The 16,870-nt window shown below is 55.5% G+C and overlaps 1 protein-coding gene across 1 annotated transcript; it reads right to left on the bottom strand.

Moving 5' to 3' along the window:
* Positions 1-463: 463 nt before the first annotated feature.
* LOC128075478 (apoptosis-enhancing nuclease-like) lies at positions 464-3,000 on the bottom strand. Its single transcript, XM_052672273.1, has 4 exons — positions 2,919-3,000; positions 2,016-2,623; positions 1,414-1,614; positions 464-1,113 (listed from the first exon to the last, which is right to left on the bottom strand). The coding sequence occupies exons 2-4, from the start codon at positions 2,598-2,600 to the stop codon at positions 913-915; spliced, it is 987 nt and encodes a 328-aa protein (XP_052528233.1). The 5' UTR covers positions 2,601-2,623; positions 2,919-3,000; the 3' UTR covers positions 464-912.
* Between the last annotated feature and the right edge of the window lie 13,870 nt (positions 3,001-16,870).

Genomic DNA, 16,870 nt, shown 5'->3' with positions numbered 1-16,870 from the left:
CCTTCTCCAAGAGCTGGGAATTGCAGCGCAGAAGCAACGCTTGCCCAGGTACTGCACTGCTGCTTTCAAATATTGGTTCAGACTTCAGAAATGTTCTGTGCTTTTCTTTTTTTTAACTGCTCCTGTTTCTTCCCCGTGCCCGACTGCCGTGCAGGATGAGTCACAGCTGATAAACACCCAGCTCTCCACCCTGGTGCCACCAGACAGGACCTAGAGACAGCTGGGCGGGCTGGACTTCCCAGCCCAGACTGAGTCAACCTCCTGCCCTCCATGTCAGCCATTGCAGATGTCCCAGCAGGAGTCTTGGAGCAGAGGGGACCATCCCACAGCCCCATGAAGCCACCCAGCACCAGGATTTGTTTATCCCAGCCACCATCAGACCACCAAAGAGACATTTTTTGATGTCAGGTATGTTGGAAGTGCTGGAACACAGCACTCAATCACACCAACACACACAGGAGGCTTTTGCAACAATAATTTTTAATCCAGAATTGGACAAATATGACAAAGTGCATTCTAAGCTGTTGTTCATGTGATGTAGAAACTGATTAGACCTGAACTTCCTTTCCAGGCTTCACTGCAAAGAATACAGGGGGAAAAATGGTGGTGTAACACCAGCCTCGGATGCTCTGCAGCAACCAGGCAGCAGCACAGCAGCTCTGAACTGCTGTCACAGGGCCACGATGTGCAGCATGGAGCACAGAACCTTCAGAGAAACCACTCGCCTCAGCTCTCCCACCATTAGCAGCAAGATGACAGCAGGGAGGGCATCCCCTTGGAGGGCAGTGGAGGTGCCCTAAGAGCCCCACTCCACCACTGTGCTCCTCCAGGCTGGCACCACGTGTCCCTCCACACCTCAGGTGTGAAGGCACAGGGATGTCCCCGACACTACGGACAGAATGCCGTCCCTGGTCAGAGGGTGCCCACCATCAGGTCCTGGGGCCAGTACTGGTCATCCATGTACTGATGGCTGTCAGTGATGGGGTCTGTGGGGCTGGGGGGCCGGGGGGGCTGGCTGCGAGCCAGCTCTGCCTCCCATGGCACCTCCACCAGTCTGTACAGCTCCATGGCCGTCCGTGCATCCTCCACTGATGAATGCCCTCTGCAGCCCACCTGAATGAAGGGGAGAAGCGTTGTTAGGGAAAAGATTTTAGCAAAAATCACCCACAGCACTTAGAATCATAACACATTATCATAGAATATCCCGTGTTAGAAGGGATCATAAGGATCATAAGGGATCAAGTCTAACTCTTGACTTGTCTTAAGAACAAGAGTTGAGGGTTTGGATGCAACACCGGACACATCTAGGAGGTGAGGGTATCTCTTTACCAACTGCATGCAACTGTCTCTGCCTCCCCACACTGACCCAGGACCAGGCTGACCCCATAAGCTTGTACAAACCGTGGGGCTCACCTGGATCTTCTTCTGCAGCAGGTGCCTGGCCAGGCTCTTAAGAGAGGCATTGGTCCCAGGGGGCAGCCCGGCCCTCTGGTTGAGCAGTGGGATACGGCTGGTGTCCCGCGTCCTCTCCTTTGGGTGGAAGTACTTCAGGGCCTGGAAGTCATTGTGGATGGCGTGCCCAACCACGATCTTATCCTTCAGGATCTTCAGGATCTGGAAGCATCAGAGGGGGTTAGATGAAGCACTTTAAGTATAGGACAAACCGCTTTGCATTCAATACAGTTTCTTCACGTCTACTTTTTTCAGCTTCCAAGAAGTGAGAAGCAACAAGTGAGACCCATTACTTAGCTCACGTTCTTCTCAGAAAGAGCACTGATGCAGTGGCACAGGCTGCTCAGGGAGATGATAGTCACCATCCCTGGAGGTGTTCAAGACACGAGAAGCTGTGGCACTGAGGGATGTGCTCAGTGGGCATGGGGGGTGGGTTGGACTGGGTGATCCTAGTGATCACTTCCAACCTTAACAATTCCATGAAATCACACGCCAGACTCACTGTGCAAGGCTGCCACAAACCCAAACGTCAGCCCTTAACTCTCGCAGTGCCAGGACCTCACCTCCTCCTGGGCAGCCCGAAATTGGATGGCGTTCTCCATGTGCCGCTTGGTGATGCCGCTCCAGCGGGTGCGAAAGTCCACGATGGGCAGCAGGGGCAGGACATATTTGTCATAGATGACGTCCCCATCGTAGCTAACGATGGAGCAGCGTGCCAGCTCGCTCTGCTTGCCCCGGGGGCCCGTGCCCACCATCTCACAGTCAATGGCCACGTACTTGTTGGGACGCGGGAGGCACGGCTGGAGCCCTGTGCTGGTGTTACCCACGGACGTCCCGGAGCAGCGGCCCACAGTGCTGTCCGGGGAGGTGGATGGTGACACGGACAGCCCCAGCTTGGAGACCTTCCAGCCACGTGGTGTCACACTGCTGAGCCCGCCCGGGGGTCCCTGAGTGCCCAACCGGCGGCGGGGTCTCAGCAGCCCCTTCTGCTCCAGCAGAGCCCGCCGCTCCATGAAGCGCTGGTGCCTGCGGCTCTTCTTCTTGCTCCCGGGACCCTGCAGCATCATCCTAGGGCTGGGGGACCCGGCGGGAGCATGGGTGCGTTTTGCAGTAGGCACAGAGGCTTTGGGAAGCAGCAGCGGGGTCATTTGGCCTTTTCCTGGAGACAGGCCTGCAGGGAGCACAGGGCTGTGAGTGCCCCGAAGCCCCGGAACGGGGCCTCCTCCCTAAATACACTCTCTGAATACCTATCCCGTTTCCAGCCCCTCTGTCCCACCTCCCTACCACCGCGCACCCCCCAGGCTCCTGTCTGCCTATTGCCGGGCCCCTACCCCCCCAGTTCCCCAGCACCAAGCCCCTACCCGCCCCTTTACCCAATCCCAGACGGTTTTCTGCCCCGTCTCCCATCGCAGGGCCCACATCCCCACCGTGCCCCCCGCCATACCCAGCCCGCACCCCTCACCCACCTCAGGCCGGCACAGCCCCCACGTGTCCGGCCCGGAAGCCGCCGCGTTCACATGCCCGGGCAAGTTCTGACGTGACCCCGCCCCATCTGTTTTTCCATTGGCTGCGTATGAGAGGTGATTTGCATACGAGGGGCGGGATTGGTGCGTCACCGCGGGGGGCGGGGCTTCCCACTCCCCGGTAACATGGCGCTGCGCTGCGCTGCGCGTGCTTTGAGTGTAGGGTGGCCCGGGCCATGGGCGCTTCAGCTGCGAGGTGTTTTGGCTGCAGCGTGTGCCGGCTCCGGCTTAAACTGGCGTCCTTGCTTCTGAGGGTAACGCGGACACCGGACCGGGTCTCTGCGTACGAGCTGTGGGTGCCCCGTCCCTGCAGGTGCACAGGGCTGAGCTGGCAGCCGGGTCTGATGGGTGCCAAGCGGTGCGTGGCAGCGGGTTGGAACTTGACTTTAGGTTCCCTTCCGACTCAACTGTTCTGTGCTTCTGCTTGGCTGCAGGTTACCCTATACGTGCCCTGTAACGCAGGGAGCTGCTGTAGGGGATGGTATCAGAGCTGAGGGGCAGTGATGTGGGGTGCACGTCCTTGGGGGCCCTTCCCAGCAGCGGGGCAGCTCCAACTGCAGCAGCAGAGGTGTTTCAGACCGACCTCTCGTTGCTTTGCTCTGGGTTTTCACCAAAGCAACGTTCGAGGTGATCAGAAGTGGGGAAGGATCCAGGAGCAGCCCAGCCACTGTCCTCACCTTGGGGCTGGGAGACTCCTGCAGCGCCGGAGAGGCCGTGCGCCCTAAGGCAGACTGTGACTTGTTGTGGTGGGATGAGCCATACAACAACAAAATCACTAGTCTTCCAGAGGGCACCGCGGCCATCCTTGTCCCGTAACCGCCATCGTAGGGAGGTAGGATGAGTGTCCTCACCCTCTGCCTCCTTTCTGCTCTGTTCTGCCTGGTCAGAAAGGTAAGATTGAAATCGACATTTAATTTTTCCTTGCACTTTTATGACTTTAATTCCGGCTAGCAAACCTCTTCCTCAAACCCCTCCCTTCGTGTTTTGCCTCCCTTTCTTCTGTTCCACCTGCTCAGCTAATTAATTCCCTCTAATGAGAGCAGCTGGAATGTCCCAGCACAACTTGTTAAGGAGCCTGGGCGGGTGTTTTTGCAGAGATTTCTGCTCAGCTCAGTTATTTTTGATGGAAGTCCAGTGCAGTTCTTGAGGTTGGCTCCTTGGTGCTTTTGGGGTCTCTCAGCTCGGTGTTCACCCTGTGGCACCCTGCAGCCCCAGGGACTCTGCTGCTGGATGCCTGAGTGAGGCTGGAGCACTGGGATCCCCCTGTGCCTGTCAGTGGGGTGGCTGATGGCGTCTCCTCAGGACATCAGTGTTGTACATAGGGGCCACTCAGCCTGGTTTTCCTCCAACATCACCATCCACTGCTGCAGCCCTTGCTCAGTCAGCCCCTTCCCGGGCTCTGTGCTTTGCAGGATGTGTATGTTTTGCCCTAAAACCCTTGTGCTCGTGTTGAAACCTTGGTAAGAGCATTAAGGACATTTGGAGAGGAAAAGAAAAGCATTTTTCTTCTGGTTTTACAGGTCAGGTCGCAGGTGAATTAGCAGCACCCTTTGTCTCCATCAGAGCCAGAAAAGTCAAAATTGCTTTATATTGATCCACACGAGTGTCCCTCCAAACCCACTGACCCAGGGTTTGCAATGGACTGTGCTCACCCCACAACATAGAGGGAGGAAGAGTCGCAAAGGAGCAAAAAGAACTGTCCAATACAAGGGAGAATATGGGAAGCCAGGTGGGAGGGAGATGCTGAGGGGAGCTCCCTTGGAGAGTTGTGGTGCGGGGCACAGTGCTGCTGGCACTGCTCTGGGTGTCGCAGTGCTGCAGGGCACGCCGGAGCCCAGGGATATTTCTGCAGCATTTGTGCTATTGGAAATAATGACAAAATCAGTAAAACTCGGGACGGATCACGGAGTGAATAACAGGGCGAATGTGCGGGATGAATAATTTACGAGGCTGGCCCTGCTCCAAGCCTGGGCTCAGGCTGAGCACCGGGTGGCTGTGTCCCCCTCCTGCCCCTGCAAGAAGAGCCTTTGGGTGGTTCTTTGGGCAAGGTGTTCTGCCCTGCCTGTCCCTGCCCGTGCCTGCAGGTTTTTTTGCTGGGATCCCTTTGAGAGGATTTCAGTGATTTGTATCTAACTTGGGGCTTTGCAGAGGGTGCCCGTGGGTGGCTGCAGGCTGACAGATACATTTGTCTGCTGTCCTCCCCTGTCCCCAGCCGTGTCCCTGCTCGCATGTGGTGGCTGCAGGCGTAGGGATGGGGTGTTGGGGATGGGAGCTGAGTGCACACCAAGTCCCTGCGCTGGGAGGCGGCAGCGGCAGGCAATTAATGTGATCATGTTTATGAATGCGAATCAGCAATTCCAGGTGAAGTCCCTGAGTGTCGTGCTGAGATGAACAAAGCTGCTCGCCCAGCCAGGACCCCTGCCAGCACCAGTACATCCCTGCTGTGACTCTGAAATGTCTCATTTCCCAATTCCAGCCTTAACGTGTCTCCGTTTCTCCTATTAACCACCTGCGTGCTGCTGGCTGTCCCTATTCCCTGCCCTCTCCCTGGGGTTGGGGACATCCTATGGCCATGGGGACAGCAAGTGGGGAGCTCGGGGTGATGCTGCTGTGGGTCTGTGGGACAGCAGGAAAACAAACCCAGCCCACCCTGCTTTGCTGGCTCGCTCCCAGGAGAGCGGTAAGCAATTAGGGGCTGCGCGGAGGCTTCATTATAGCTCTGTCATGGCCTCGTTTGATGAGACATTTTATTGCCAAACTTATTAAAAGTGAAACGTGCAGTTTCTGCGCAGCAATTTCCTGTCTGTGGCGATAAGCCAGGCTGTGCCTGCTGTGTAATAAACTGTTATTTTTATGTATGGCCCTGGCTGGGGTGGCAAGGAGGAGAGAGGGCCTGTCTAGTGTTAATTGCGATGGTTAATGAGATCTATTTTGGGACTTAGGCACGAGGTGGTGCTGCCCTCCCCTGCTATTGCTCTGTGGCTGCGGTGCCTCCAGTGACTTTGTGCTCTGGGTGTGGGGATGGGGTCAGCTTCCTCCCTTTTCACCCTTTCTTCTCTTCCTCCTTCTCCTTCCTCCCCCAAAATGGTCCTGACCATCTCGATGCACCCAGCCCCAAACCCTTGACTAGAAATTATAGAACCACAGAATGGCTTAGGGCTGCCCAGAGCCCCATCCAACCTGGCCTTGAGCACCTCCAGGGATGGGGCACCCGCAGCTCTGGGCAAGTCGCCCATCTGCTGTGAACCCCCTGTTGTGCACTTGCACTGAGTTGTTCTATGTAGTCAGGAATTGGATTTGCTGATTCTCATGGTTCCCTTCTAATCTGCGATACTTTATGATTTTATCCTATGCTTTGTGCATGGGTGAACAAGGAGGTGCTCCTAGAGGGGATGTGACTCGCAATCCCAATGTCCCCTGTGCTACACCACTGGTCCTACCAGAGTACCCCAGCATCCCCACTGCGTCCCCCATCTCCTAAAATGCAGCACCTGATAAATGTCATTTTGCTCTGTCAGAAACAAAATGTCCTCTCCAGGTGAGCATCTCTGTTTAATTACATCTTTTTAGTATGCTCTGAATGGAAACTTTTCTTTAAAACGGAACATATACCGAATTGAGTTTACAAAAATGCTGATTACTGTTATTTTTTTCCTAGCTGGCCAAAGATACCCATTGAATTCGACCTGGGGCCGCTCCACTTTTCCTGATAAACAATTTGTCAGAAAAATTTCTCTTGGCTCAGGGAGTCCTGCGAGTTATTTGTCAGCAGCCAAAGCCCTGTTGGGTGTTTCCCATATGACTTCTCTTCTTAACAGCAGCTTTATTGGTCTGGGAATTAACGATGGAAAACGCGATACTTGCTATTCATTGCAGCCATCCAAAATGCCACTCATCTCATCAGGCTGCAGAAGAAAAGCAGAGCGCTCTCAGAGCTCCCACATCCCTGTGTGCCACCGCCATGCAGCAGCGTCGCCCCAATTTGCTCCCCCAGGTTGAGAGACCCCATCCCTGTCCCCATCCCTGTCCCCAGCCCCTTCCCAGCCCCTTGCTGGGTGAACTCCCTCCATCGTCAGCCTCGGCCCTCGTTAATTTGTATTGCAGCGTGTATCGTGGGCTGACGTGTAATTAGAGCTCCTGAAGCCTGTCTCATGCTGTAATTGCCATGACAGGGGCCACAGCATATCCGCTTGTTAATTAGTAAACCACAATATCCCGGGGGCTCGTTGAGAGCTGCCTTAATTGTATTTCAGCTGGAACAGAGGGATAATTACCCTTCGCTAGCGCTGCCACTTTTTAATACTTTAGAAATAAATAAATAAATAGGAAGAAAAACCCAAACTGAGCTCCTTTTCCTCCTGGCAGCCTCTTCTCCACCCTTTGGAACACCCTGACCTGGTTTTGCTGCATCCTCCAAAGCGGCGGTGCCTGGGTTTCCTTTAGCAGAGTTTGGCCGTATGTGGGCTGGATGTCACCAACCAGCATTGTTGTCAGTGCAAAAACTTCAGGAGGATCCAGGCAATGGGATTCCTCAAATGAAAAAGAAAAAAAGCATCCCCTCTGTTTGCACGTGCAATGGGCTGCTCAGGGTGCTGCTGCTGCAGCTCTGGCTGTTGGGACTGTGCTGCACCCATGTGCTTGCTTGGAATGCTGTTCACTGGGAATTTCATCCTGACTTGAGTTTCACATCCTCAGTGTGCTTGGAGTGCCATCCCTGTGGAGGACCTTGGTGCGCTTGACTGCAGAGCTCCGGCGCTGGGGGATCCTGGAGGTGGATCACCTTCTTCTAAACCCTTTTTGTGGCGAATCTCATCTCTTCATTCAGCTGACAGCCTTTTGGGACCGGGCTCAAAGCTTCTCCATCCTTTGATGCGCAGGGTGCCCTGTGGGGTACGGAGGTGCTGAGGCTCAGCGCTGCAGTCAGCTCTTGGCTGCTCCAGGGTGTTTGGGGAAGGTGAATCCGGGGAGCGACGCTAGCATGCATCATCCATGCTTTTCCTTCTGCTTCTCCCCCAGCCAACACAAAGAGCCCGGCATCAGCAGCCCTGCGAATTCCTGCTGTTCAAAAAGTTACATAATGGGCAACCGACCTCTGTGAGACGGTTTGTGAATTGGTTGAAATAACAGGCCTGGCTCTCTCCTGGGAAGCTGCATGGAGGTCAGCCTTGAAGAAAAGAGCGGTACAGCAGCTCCTAGCATTAGCAGGAAGAAATAACTGAAGCAGAGAGACTTGAACGTAATTACAGCCTAAGAGCTGCGATGGGAACTCAGCGACCTGAGCCCATCTCCTGGACTTCAGTGCAATCAACAGATTGACACCACCAGCTCGTGAAGGCTGGTTTCTGGAAGTCGTGCGATGGTGCTGAATGCCAGAGCAGGTGGAGAAGCAGCACAGGTGGCTGTTCCAAAGGCTGGAGCTAGGAAAGGGTCTCAAATGCCATGGAAGAAGCAGATGGAGGCAACCACTGGAACGCTCTGTGCTTAATTGAGGGCACCTTCAAGGGTGAGCACGAGGTGGCTGCCCACCACCGGGATGCTCTGCTGCTGCCATGTGAGCCGCTGTCATTAGACCCAGGAATGGAGTTTATAGCTGAGTAACCACAACAACTTTGCACAAATTAAACAACATACTGCAGGTTAATTAGATTTCTTACTGCTGCCTCAATTAACTTAGCCCTGTCATCTGCTGTCAGAGGTGGATGGAGACCCTTTGAAATTCATGGGCTCTATCGTTGAGAGATGGAAATGGGAAAACCTCTCCCTGAACAACCACACCTGTGAGTGATGTGTGTTTGCATGGATGGGCAATGCCATCTTCTGTGCTTGGAAACCCCTTTGTGTGGCAGGGGAGAGCAGCAGGAGATGCATTTGTCCTCCACCAGCATAGTGACCAAGGAGGATTTCCCCTCTGGTGTTTCAAACTCACCTTGTCATACGATATTTAAAAAAAAAAAAAAAAAAAACATCTGGAGGAAAAGTCTTTTTTTTTTTTAATCATTCCACACAACGCTGTGTGAATGCAAATAAATAAAGGAGCCCCCTATGAAAACATCTGAGAATGCTGGTTTGTATTTTTAAACCAATTTCCTTCGACTGTGTCAGGGCCTGTTTTGTGTTTGCTCGACAATTATGTGGCTAATGAGGACAGCCACAGCTACATTAGGCAGGATTAGGAAGAATAAGGCTACAAATGCTTCAGTGTTTAAGACAACCACTGACTAATGGGGGGTAGGAGGGCATGCCCCTGGAGCAGGCAGCTCCTCACAGGGTTTCTTATGCTGCTTGGTTGGGCAGGAGGGAAGGGGAAGAGCAGGAGTGACAAGGGGGGCTTCTAGACCCATCTGCTGGGGGCTGACCATGCCTGTGGGATAGGAGGAAGCTCAGGGTGCAAAGCAAAGCATCTCATCCTCAATGCCCTCCTCACAAAGAGCTTTGTTGAATGGCTGGGACACAGACGTAGACCTGGAAGAGGCTGTACTGAATGCTCACAAATCAACTCAAAAAGTGAGCAGCTGTGGTTGTACCGAGAGCCTTGCTTCTCCAACAGCATCAGGGGCTTGGATGTGCTCAACACAAGAGAAAGGAGCTGGAGACACCTCTCCCTGAGAGCGGTACTGGAGGGCACAGCTCTGCAGAATGGTTGAGGTGGCACGGTCCCTGCTCTTCCTCCCTCTCTTTCCATTGCCACTGTGATGCCTATTGCCAATTCTCCAGCTGCTTAATTGGCCCCAACGCTTGGTCTCAGTTGCCATGATCCCACAATCTGTAGGGTGGCACTAATCCTCCAACCGAGGAGAGGTGCCTGCAGCTCAAGGAGACCCCACGGAGACCCCGATCCCATAGGGCTGTTTTCATCAGCTGCAGACCGTGGTACCTTGGGGGCCACGCCTGCCCCTACTCTGCCCCAGTGTGTGCACAGTGCCTGTGCCTGTGAACTGAGCTCCTGAAGAAGATGGCACGGGTGCTGAAGAGCCTCCCCTGAGTGCAGCAACTGAGTTGCACTTCGGCAGACTAATTTGCGCCCTAATTGGTGTGGAAACGAATGCCAGAAAGCGCTGGAATATCGAGAAGTGAAGCTCTCCATCTTGGCTTCCTTCAGGGAAATGGTCTTAATTAAGAGCCTGTCTTGCAAAGAGAGAGAATTTCCAGCTCTGTGTTACGATAGGAGCCAGGATGAAGGTTGCAGCTGATACCATCTTCACTGGATCCACTTGGCTGTTGCACAGCGAGAGCAAATCTGGGTGCAGGTTTCTCTGACAGCTTCATCTTGTGCCCAGCACTCCATGCATGCCATGAACTTGAGCGCCTTCCTCGCCCAGTGCTCTACAGTCCATCCCTCTGACCCTTATGGCTGCATTAGGGCTCCTAAAGAACCCGTTTGTCCTCCCATCACCAGGTCCCATCACAAGAGGCTGCACCAGCTGCACAGGATCACTGTAGCAGCCCAACCCACACCGGCTCTGGCGTTGACTTCATGCCTACAATCTCCACCAATATTTGCACTGCGGTTGTGCAAACTTCACGCCATTCATTGACAGCCCTCGGGCTGCAGCGGGGCTTTTCCCTGCTGTATTTGCTCTGGTTCCCTGCTGTATTTGCTCTGGGTAAGCAGTGGTTTCCCTCTCCCTATGGCCCCTAGCCGCCTTCCAGCCTCAGCACCGCTGGTCCCATCACCGCTGCCTGCAGAGCACGGCTGGCACAGAGACACCCCAGCCCCTTCCCCATGGCCCCGCTGTGCACAGCTGTTCCCTTAGAAATAGCTGTTGCCATGGTTTTTCCAAAGAAAACACATCTCCCCCCACACCCCCCTCCCCGTTCCCCACCGCCACTGCTCCCCACCGCCTTAACCTTGTGACAGCAGCTATGACGCGCTCCCGCAGAAAGGCCACTTGGTGTAGCCATGGTAACAATTAGCTTTCTCTTGCTTTTCCCCCGGGTGATGGGTGCGAGGCAGACCCGTGGCTGCTCTCCTGCAGTGAGAGCTCCCCCCAGCCCCACATTGGAGCATCCTAGCTGTGTCCCTCGCTTGGACACACGGACATCCATCCGTCTTGGGTGCCATGGGCATGTCCTACGTAAGTTCTAAACATCTCCTGGGGTTCCACCAACCGCTGCAGGAGCTGAATGCTAGGAGAAGGGGAAAAGCACCTCCCGAGCATGGGAGAAGGAAGGAGGGAGGAGGACGGAAGGGGGCTCCAAGGGAAGGGGCATTGCAAGGGAAAGCTGGGAGCTGGCCAGGATTTTGGCCATCTATTTGGCCCAGGGTAGGATGCATGCTCCAATTTGGTACTTCCCAGCAGCAGTTGGATAAACACAGTACAAAGCTGCTCCCTGTGTATAGCAGAGTCACAGCTGCTGACTGCAGCAACTAAAATAAGCGTTTCCCTGCTTTTTATTCCTCTGAGCCCGGCAGAGCCCACTCAGCCCCAGGAGTGGAGCTGGAGTCTATTCTTAGCCCTGCAGAGCCTCACAGAGCTGGGAGGGAGAGGGAGTCTCTGCGTGGAGTGGGGACCACTGTTTTAACACCATCCTATCCCCAGAGCCCGGCCTGGCCCCAGAAAGGCACTGAGATCCATAGGATGCTGATGTTTGGTCAAGGAGGATTTGGGCAGAAAGCAGCAGCGGGGATACCCCAGCACAACTCTCAGCATCGCTGCAGGATTCGGCATCCCCAAGGAGTGGCTGCAATGCAGGTGGCTTTCAGAGGGTGCTCGTGCAAAGCTGCTTTTATTCCCACTGAAATGGGCACGAGGGGAATCAGAAGAGCTCAGCTCACAGCTGTCTTTGCCCCCAGGAAGGGAGATTTAAGGGGAGTTTTGCGCAGTCCTCACTGAGAGTCACCCCTCTGCCCAGACACAGCCATGAGATGTTTTTGTCCATCCCGACCCTCCTCAGTGGTTTCAACGTGTGCTGCAGCCCATGGCACCTGGAGGACCACTGCCAGCATCGTGTCAGCCCCCAGCATCACACCCACATCCCCCCGGGCATCGTGCTCTGAAACGTGGGGTGGTGAGGGATGACTCCGTGGACACAGGGCACACAGCTGGTCACACACGCTCCAACCATCATCCATGGGGACAACCCTCGGGACAGGAGCAGGGATGGGGAGAAGGCAGGGATGGGGAGAAGGCAGGGATGCAGGCGGTGCTGGAGGAGAAGCCCCAGCTCCATAGCAACAGGTACTCGCCGTGTAATGGAGTCCTTTCCGCTCGGCCTCCGCAGCCGTCAGCCTTATTCGCATGGCCATAAATAATTCAATTTTCTCATTCACACACATGAATGCTGCGGGCCGGGGCTCCGGGTGCACTCAGCCTCCATCTGGCCAGGGGGGAAGGGGAAGGCAGGGCTCGATAATAGACTCCGGCGTTTGTTTAACATGGATGAGTGTGGGCAGATGGCCTGGGGATGGGGAGGAGGTGGGGGATGCTCCGTGGCATCCTCAAAGTCCCCAGGTTTAGCCCAGTCCCTTGTGCTAGGTGAGGAGGAGAGGAGAGCAGGGACCTGGTGCATCCGAATCAGCATCTCTGTTAGAGACAAGCGTGTTTTGGGTGGGATGGTGCTAGGTGCATTTGGATTGCCTTTGGAGCATCCCACTGGGGAGATGTCCTAAGGATCTGAACATCAGGGTCAGCCCTATCCCTGGTGGTTCGGGTGCAGGAGCTGCTCTCAACATGAGATATGGTGTCTGGAGATGGCACTGGCCATGCAATGGGGGATGTTCTGTGCCACAGCTGCTGTTCCACACCATGTCCTGCTCTTTGGGTGGGCAGCCCCAACCCCTGCCTTGGGCACAGAGTAACCAGAGCCCTGGAGAAGGAGAGCAGCCCAGCAATGAGCGAGCTCCATACCACCTTCTCCCAGTGAGCGTGGGGAGGCCTGATGAGAGAAAACAATATAATTAGTGGGTTCATTGGCTACACACATGCCGTGGGGGGCTGAGATGTGAGGGACAGTCATCACTGCCATCGCCATCTCTGCAGGTTTAGCATCACCTGGTCCAATGCGTGCCACAAAAACGTGGGTTAAGAGATGAGACCACGCAACGACATCACTATCGGCCACCCACACTCCGGGGTCCCTCTGCAGGAATGGTGTCTGCAGGAGGTGGTGGGATGGAGCTGGCTGACGCGCGGATGTGCTGAGAGCTGCCACGTATTTGGGTACAGCACGTGTGTACGGATGTGTATTTGGGTGTGCTCACACACAGACACAAATTCTCTTTGGGTTGCACTGGGAATGGGCTCTTGCAGATATCAGCAATTCTGGCCAGCCTGCACTCCACCGCTTTCCCCGCCTGTTGTGTTTCCCCTACTTGCTCCATGTATCCACCTAGGCAGACCACGGTTATTTTCAGCTCAACTCCGGCGCCCTGCACAGTTAAGATTATGTCCACACAGCACACGCCTCATGCATGATCCCAAGTCTCCCTCAGGCACCCCAGCACCATGGGGTGGTCAACCAGGCAGGTCAGTGCCCCCTCTGTGCTGCTCGCTACACTGGAGGGCAGGCATTGTCTGCTCCATCACGCCACCTCCTTCCTCTTATGCATGGGGGTCTCGCCCTTCCCTGCACGGTGCAGCTGTGCACCCTGCTGTGGGGCGGACAGATGTGCAAACACCATGGTGCCATGCCTTGAGGTTGCCACTCAGTTTCTCTCTGCCCAACAATTAGCATCGTCTCTTCCGCACCAAACCCAGGCCCAGCCCAAGCTCTCACCATCTTCTACCATTGCTTCTCTGCATCCCAGGATGCAGGGAGCCAACTTCTCTCTGTGGGGTTCATCCTTGGATTTGGCCCCATTTCTCAAGACTGGACTGTAGAATCCCATGGTTCCATTTCTACCCTGCATAGTTCCCATCCCTTCCTGCCCGGAAGAATTTGTCCTGTGCCCTCGCTCCCATTAGGAGGCTGCTGGCTCTTTGGTGGTGGGGTCCAACACAGCCCCCATGGACTTGGGATGTGGGGACCTGCACAAACCCTTGATAGGAGCTGCTGAGGAGCAGGACACGGTCCCAATGGGTTACATCCCATGGGAGGAAATGAACCCTTCCTCTCCCTGGGAGTAGACACGCTGATCTCCATGCACACATCTCCATTCTGAGCTGCTCCCAGACCCTTTTCCTACCCCATTCCCTGCCTGCACATCTGAGTGACACCAAAATCTGCAGCCGTAACGATGGCACTTACCTGCTGCTCACCCTGTTGGGGCTGGGAGGACTGAGGGACAGACACTGGGGACTGGTCCTTGCCCCCCAGGGGTTGGGCAGCACCTCTCTCCCTGCTCCTTTGCCACGCACCGTGATCCCTGCAGCACCCACCACCACCCAGCAGCACCCCCTCTGTGTACATGGCATCAAATAGGATGTACTGAGGACTGGGGGATGCCACGCTGGAGACACCCACTTCCCACATGGGGGTGGCATACAAGGAAAATGGGTGCCCAGACAAGGGAATGGGAAATGAATTCAGTGGTTCTCTGGGAAAGCCGGAGTGGAGGTGCTGGGATCCTGTTGAGCCCAGTGCTGCCCCAAAGCAGAAGCATCCCAGTGCTCGGTGCCAGCAGAGCTCTGTCCCCACAGCGGGAACCCGTTGTGCCAGGGGTTGCCGTGTCTTCTGGAATCATCCCCATGCCCTCCCCAGAGGCAGCAGGAACATCCCCAGGACTGGATCGCAGCAGGTGCCCAGCGCTGGGTGTCCCCACCACCTCCCCTTGGTGGCACGGAGCGATCCCTTTGTCAGAGCCGGGGCTGCAGGGAATGGATGCAGAGAGGCAGGAGGGACCGTGGGGCCACGGAGCGCAGCCTTACCTTGGGGGATCCACTGCGGTGGTGGGAGGTCGGCACAGGAATGGGCACGAACCGGCTCGGAAAGCCCCGGCACAGCGGGAGCTGTACGGGATATGGGGACAGGTGGGATGCAGTGGGATGGGATGGGTGGATGGATGGGATGCGGTAGGATGGGGTGGATGGATGGATGGATGGATGGATGGATGGATGGATGGGTGGGTGGTCGGGGGGCTGCAGGTTCCCTCACTCCCAGGTGCGCAGACAATAGCCAGGGCTCCTGTTGCAGCTGCAGACTGTCTCTTTAAACCCCTCACCAGCCCACAGGTGGCCCTGTCACCACCGTGGTCATCCATGACGTCATCGGGAGGGAGGGATGGAGAGGAGGAGGAAGGGGGGGGAGAAGCGCGATCCCCCTCCACAGCAAAAGTCCCCGAGCGCCCATGGCAACAGATTGCAAATGTCACTGCGCATCAGCGGGAGGGGCCGTCACCCACGGGTGGCACAGCGGGGACGGGGCCGTCACCCACGGGTGGCACAGCGGGGACGGGGCCGTCACCCACGGGTGGCACAAGGCGCTACTCGCCAGGGGTCCTGCATGCGCTCCGCGTTGTGTAAAGGTCGGGAGAGTTTGGGAAGGTGCTGAGGGCAGCGATCAGGCGCCGGGGACAGACAGGAGAGGGCTGATGGCAGGTGGGGTCCCAGCACCATCCTTCTAGCCTGGCCCTGTGTGGCTCTGGAAAGGGTTGAAACAGGAGCCGGGGGGTTCTGACGGAGACTTCTCTGTCCCATTTTATAAAAATGGATGCCCGAATGCCCATGCAAATCTGTAAACATGAATGAATTCTCTCCCCCGGCCCGGGGTAGAATAAAATATTGAGTTGGATCTTATTTTTTTCTTGGAAAAAATGAGAGAAATTGGAGTTGGAATTGTCATCTCAGGGCTGCTCTCTTGGCTGCATCCTGACCCCAACTGTGTTCCCAACTGAAGCTTGCTGCTCCTTGGGGCACACAGGATACTTTGCCCAAACGAAAGCCCCACAGAGGCTGCTCCTTTCTGAGGGCGAGGAAAACACCATTGGAGATTTCTCCTGGAAGAACCCCCCTCCCCCTTATATCCAATCCGCAGAGAAACACCTCCAGAAGGGATTTCCCCATGGTTCCCAAAGCACCCAGCACCTCTCCTACTGCACGTGGGTGCCAGCAGCCGTGCACATTTGGAAAGAGCACCCTGTGAGAGGGCAAAGCCTCGAGCAGGGCTACCTGCACCAACTTTGCTCTCTGCAAAGCCTGGGGGATGTTTGTTTTTCTCTCCTCCACCAGCACAGCGTGGATGGGGCCACAAGAGGGGACGGCAATATGCAGGACCTGGAGAGGGTTTTCTTTCCCTGCAAGTGTCCATGTGAGGAGATGGCCGGGGCTGTGGGCTGAGGCAGGGTGGGAGCAGAGCATCCTTCCTTTCCTTCTTCAGTCCCCAGCCTCACTCATCCCGCAGCACTTGGTACGCAGCAGCAGAAAGGACCTTGCTTCAGCAAACCCCCCAAAACATTCCAAATGAGCTCTGCTTGTTTTTTTAAGCCCCCATGCTAGCTGTGGGGATGGATGGGAAATACCTGTGCAGCACTGGGGCTCATCCCAGGGGAGCTGTGATGAGGACACAGGCATGTTTGAGGTTTAGGGTGGAACAGGATGGTTTGCATAGGGGAGCTGATGCTGACAGCCATCAGAAAGGACAGACGATGTGCAGCTGGGAGCAGAACTGCATTGTTTGTGCCTGAGATCCATTGGGCTGCACTGGGAATGGCACTGTCACCTTCCCCAGCAGCAAATGGGATGGCTCAGAGCAAAGCCTCATGCGTACCGACCGTTCTGCCTGCAACACTCACCTGTTTTCTCTGGGTGCTTTCCACCAAAGCCTCCCCCCAGCCCACCTTGAAGCCATCTGCAGCTGAAGAATGGACAAAACCCTTCCTAAAAGCAGAGCAACCAGCCCAATTCCAGCCAATTCCATCCCATTTGAACCCTCTGAGTGTCTCACCAAGCTCCCTACTCCCAGCCCTCCCTCGCTGAGATTTCTTAAATCCCATCAGCAAACCCCTGCAGATGAATGAA

Source organism: Tympanuchus pallidicinctus, unplaced genomic scaffold (assembly GCF_026119805.1).
Source record: "Tympanuchus pallidicinctus isolate F22 unplaced genomic scaffold, pur_lepc_1.0 scaffold12, whole genome shotgun sequence".
Taxonomy (NCBI): domain Eukaryota; kingdom Metazoa; phylum Chordata; class Aves; order Galliformes; family Phasianidae; genus Tympanuchus; species Tympanuchus pallidicinctus.
This window is presented reverse-complemented; position numbering and strand designations above follow the sequence as displayed.

Bases quoted from the DNA above. Each gene is read 5' to 3' on its own strand.
- LOC128075478 (XM_052672273.1), bottom strand. From the start codon at position 2,600: ATGACCCCGCTGCTGCTTCCCAAAGCCTCTGTGCCTACTGCAAAACGC. The intron at 1,615-2,015 runs GTGAGGTCCTGG...TGATGCTTCCAG, and splicing joins TTCGGGCTGCCCAGGAGGAG to ATCCTGAAGATCCTGAAGGA. The intron at 1,114-1,413 runs GTGAGCCCCACG...CCCTTCATTCAG, and splicing joins TGCTGCAGAAGAAGATCCAG to GTGGGCTGCAGAGGGCATTC.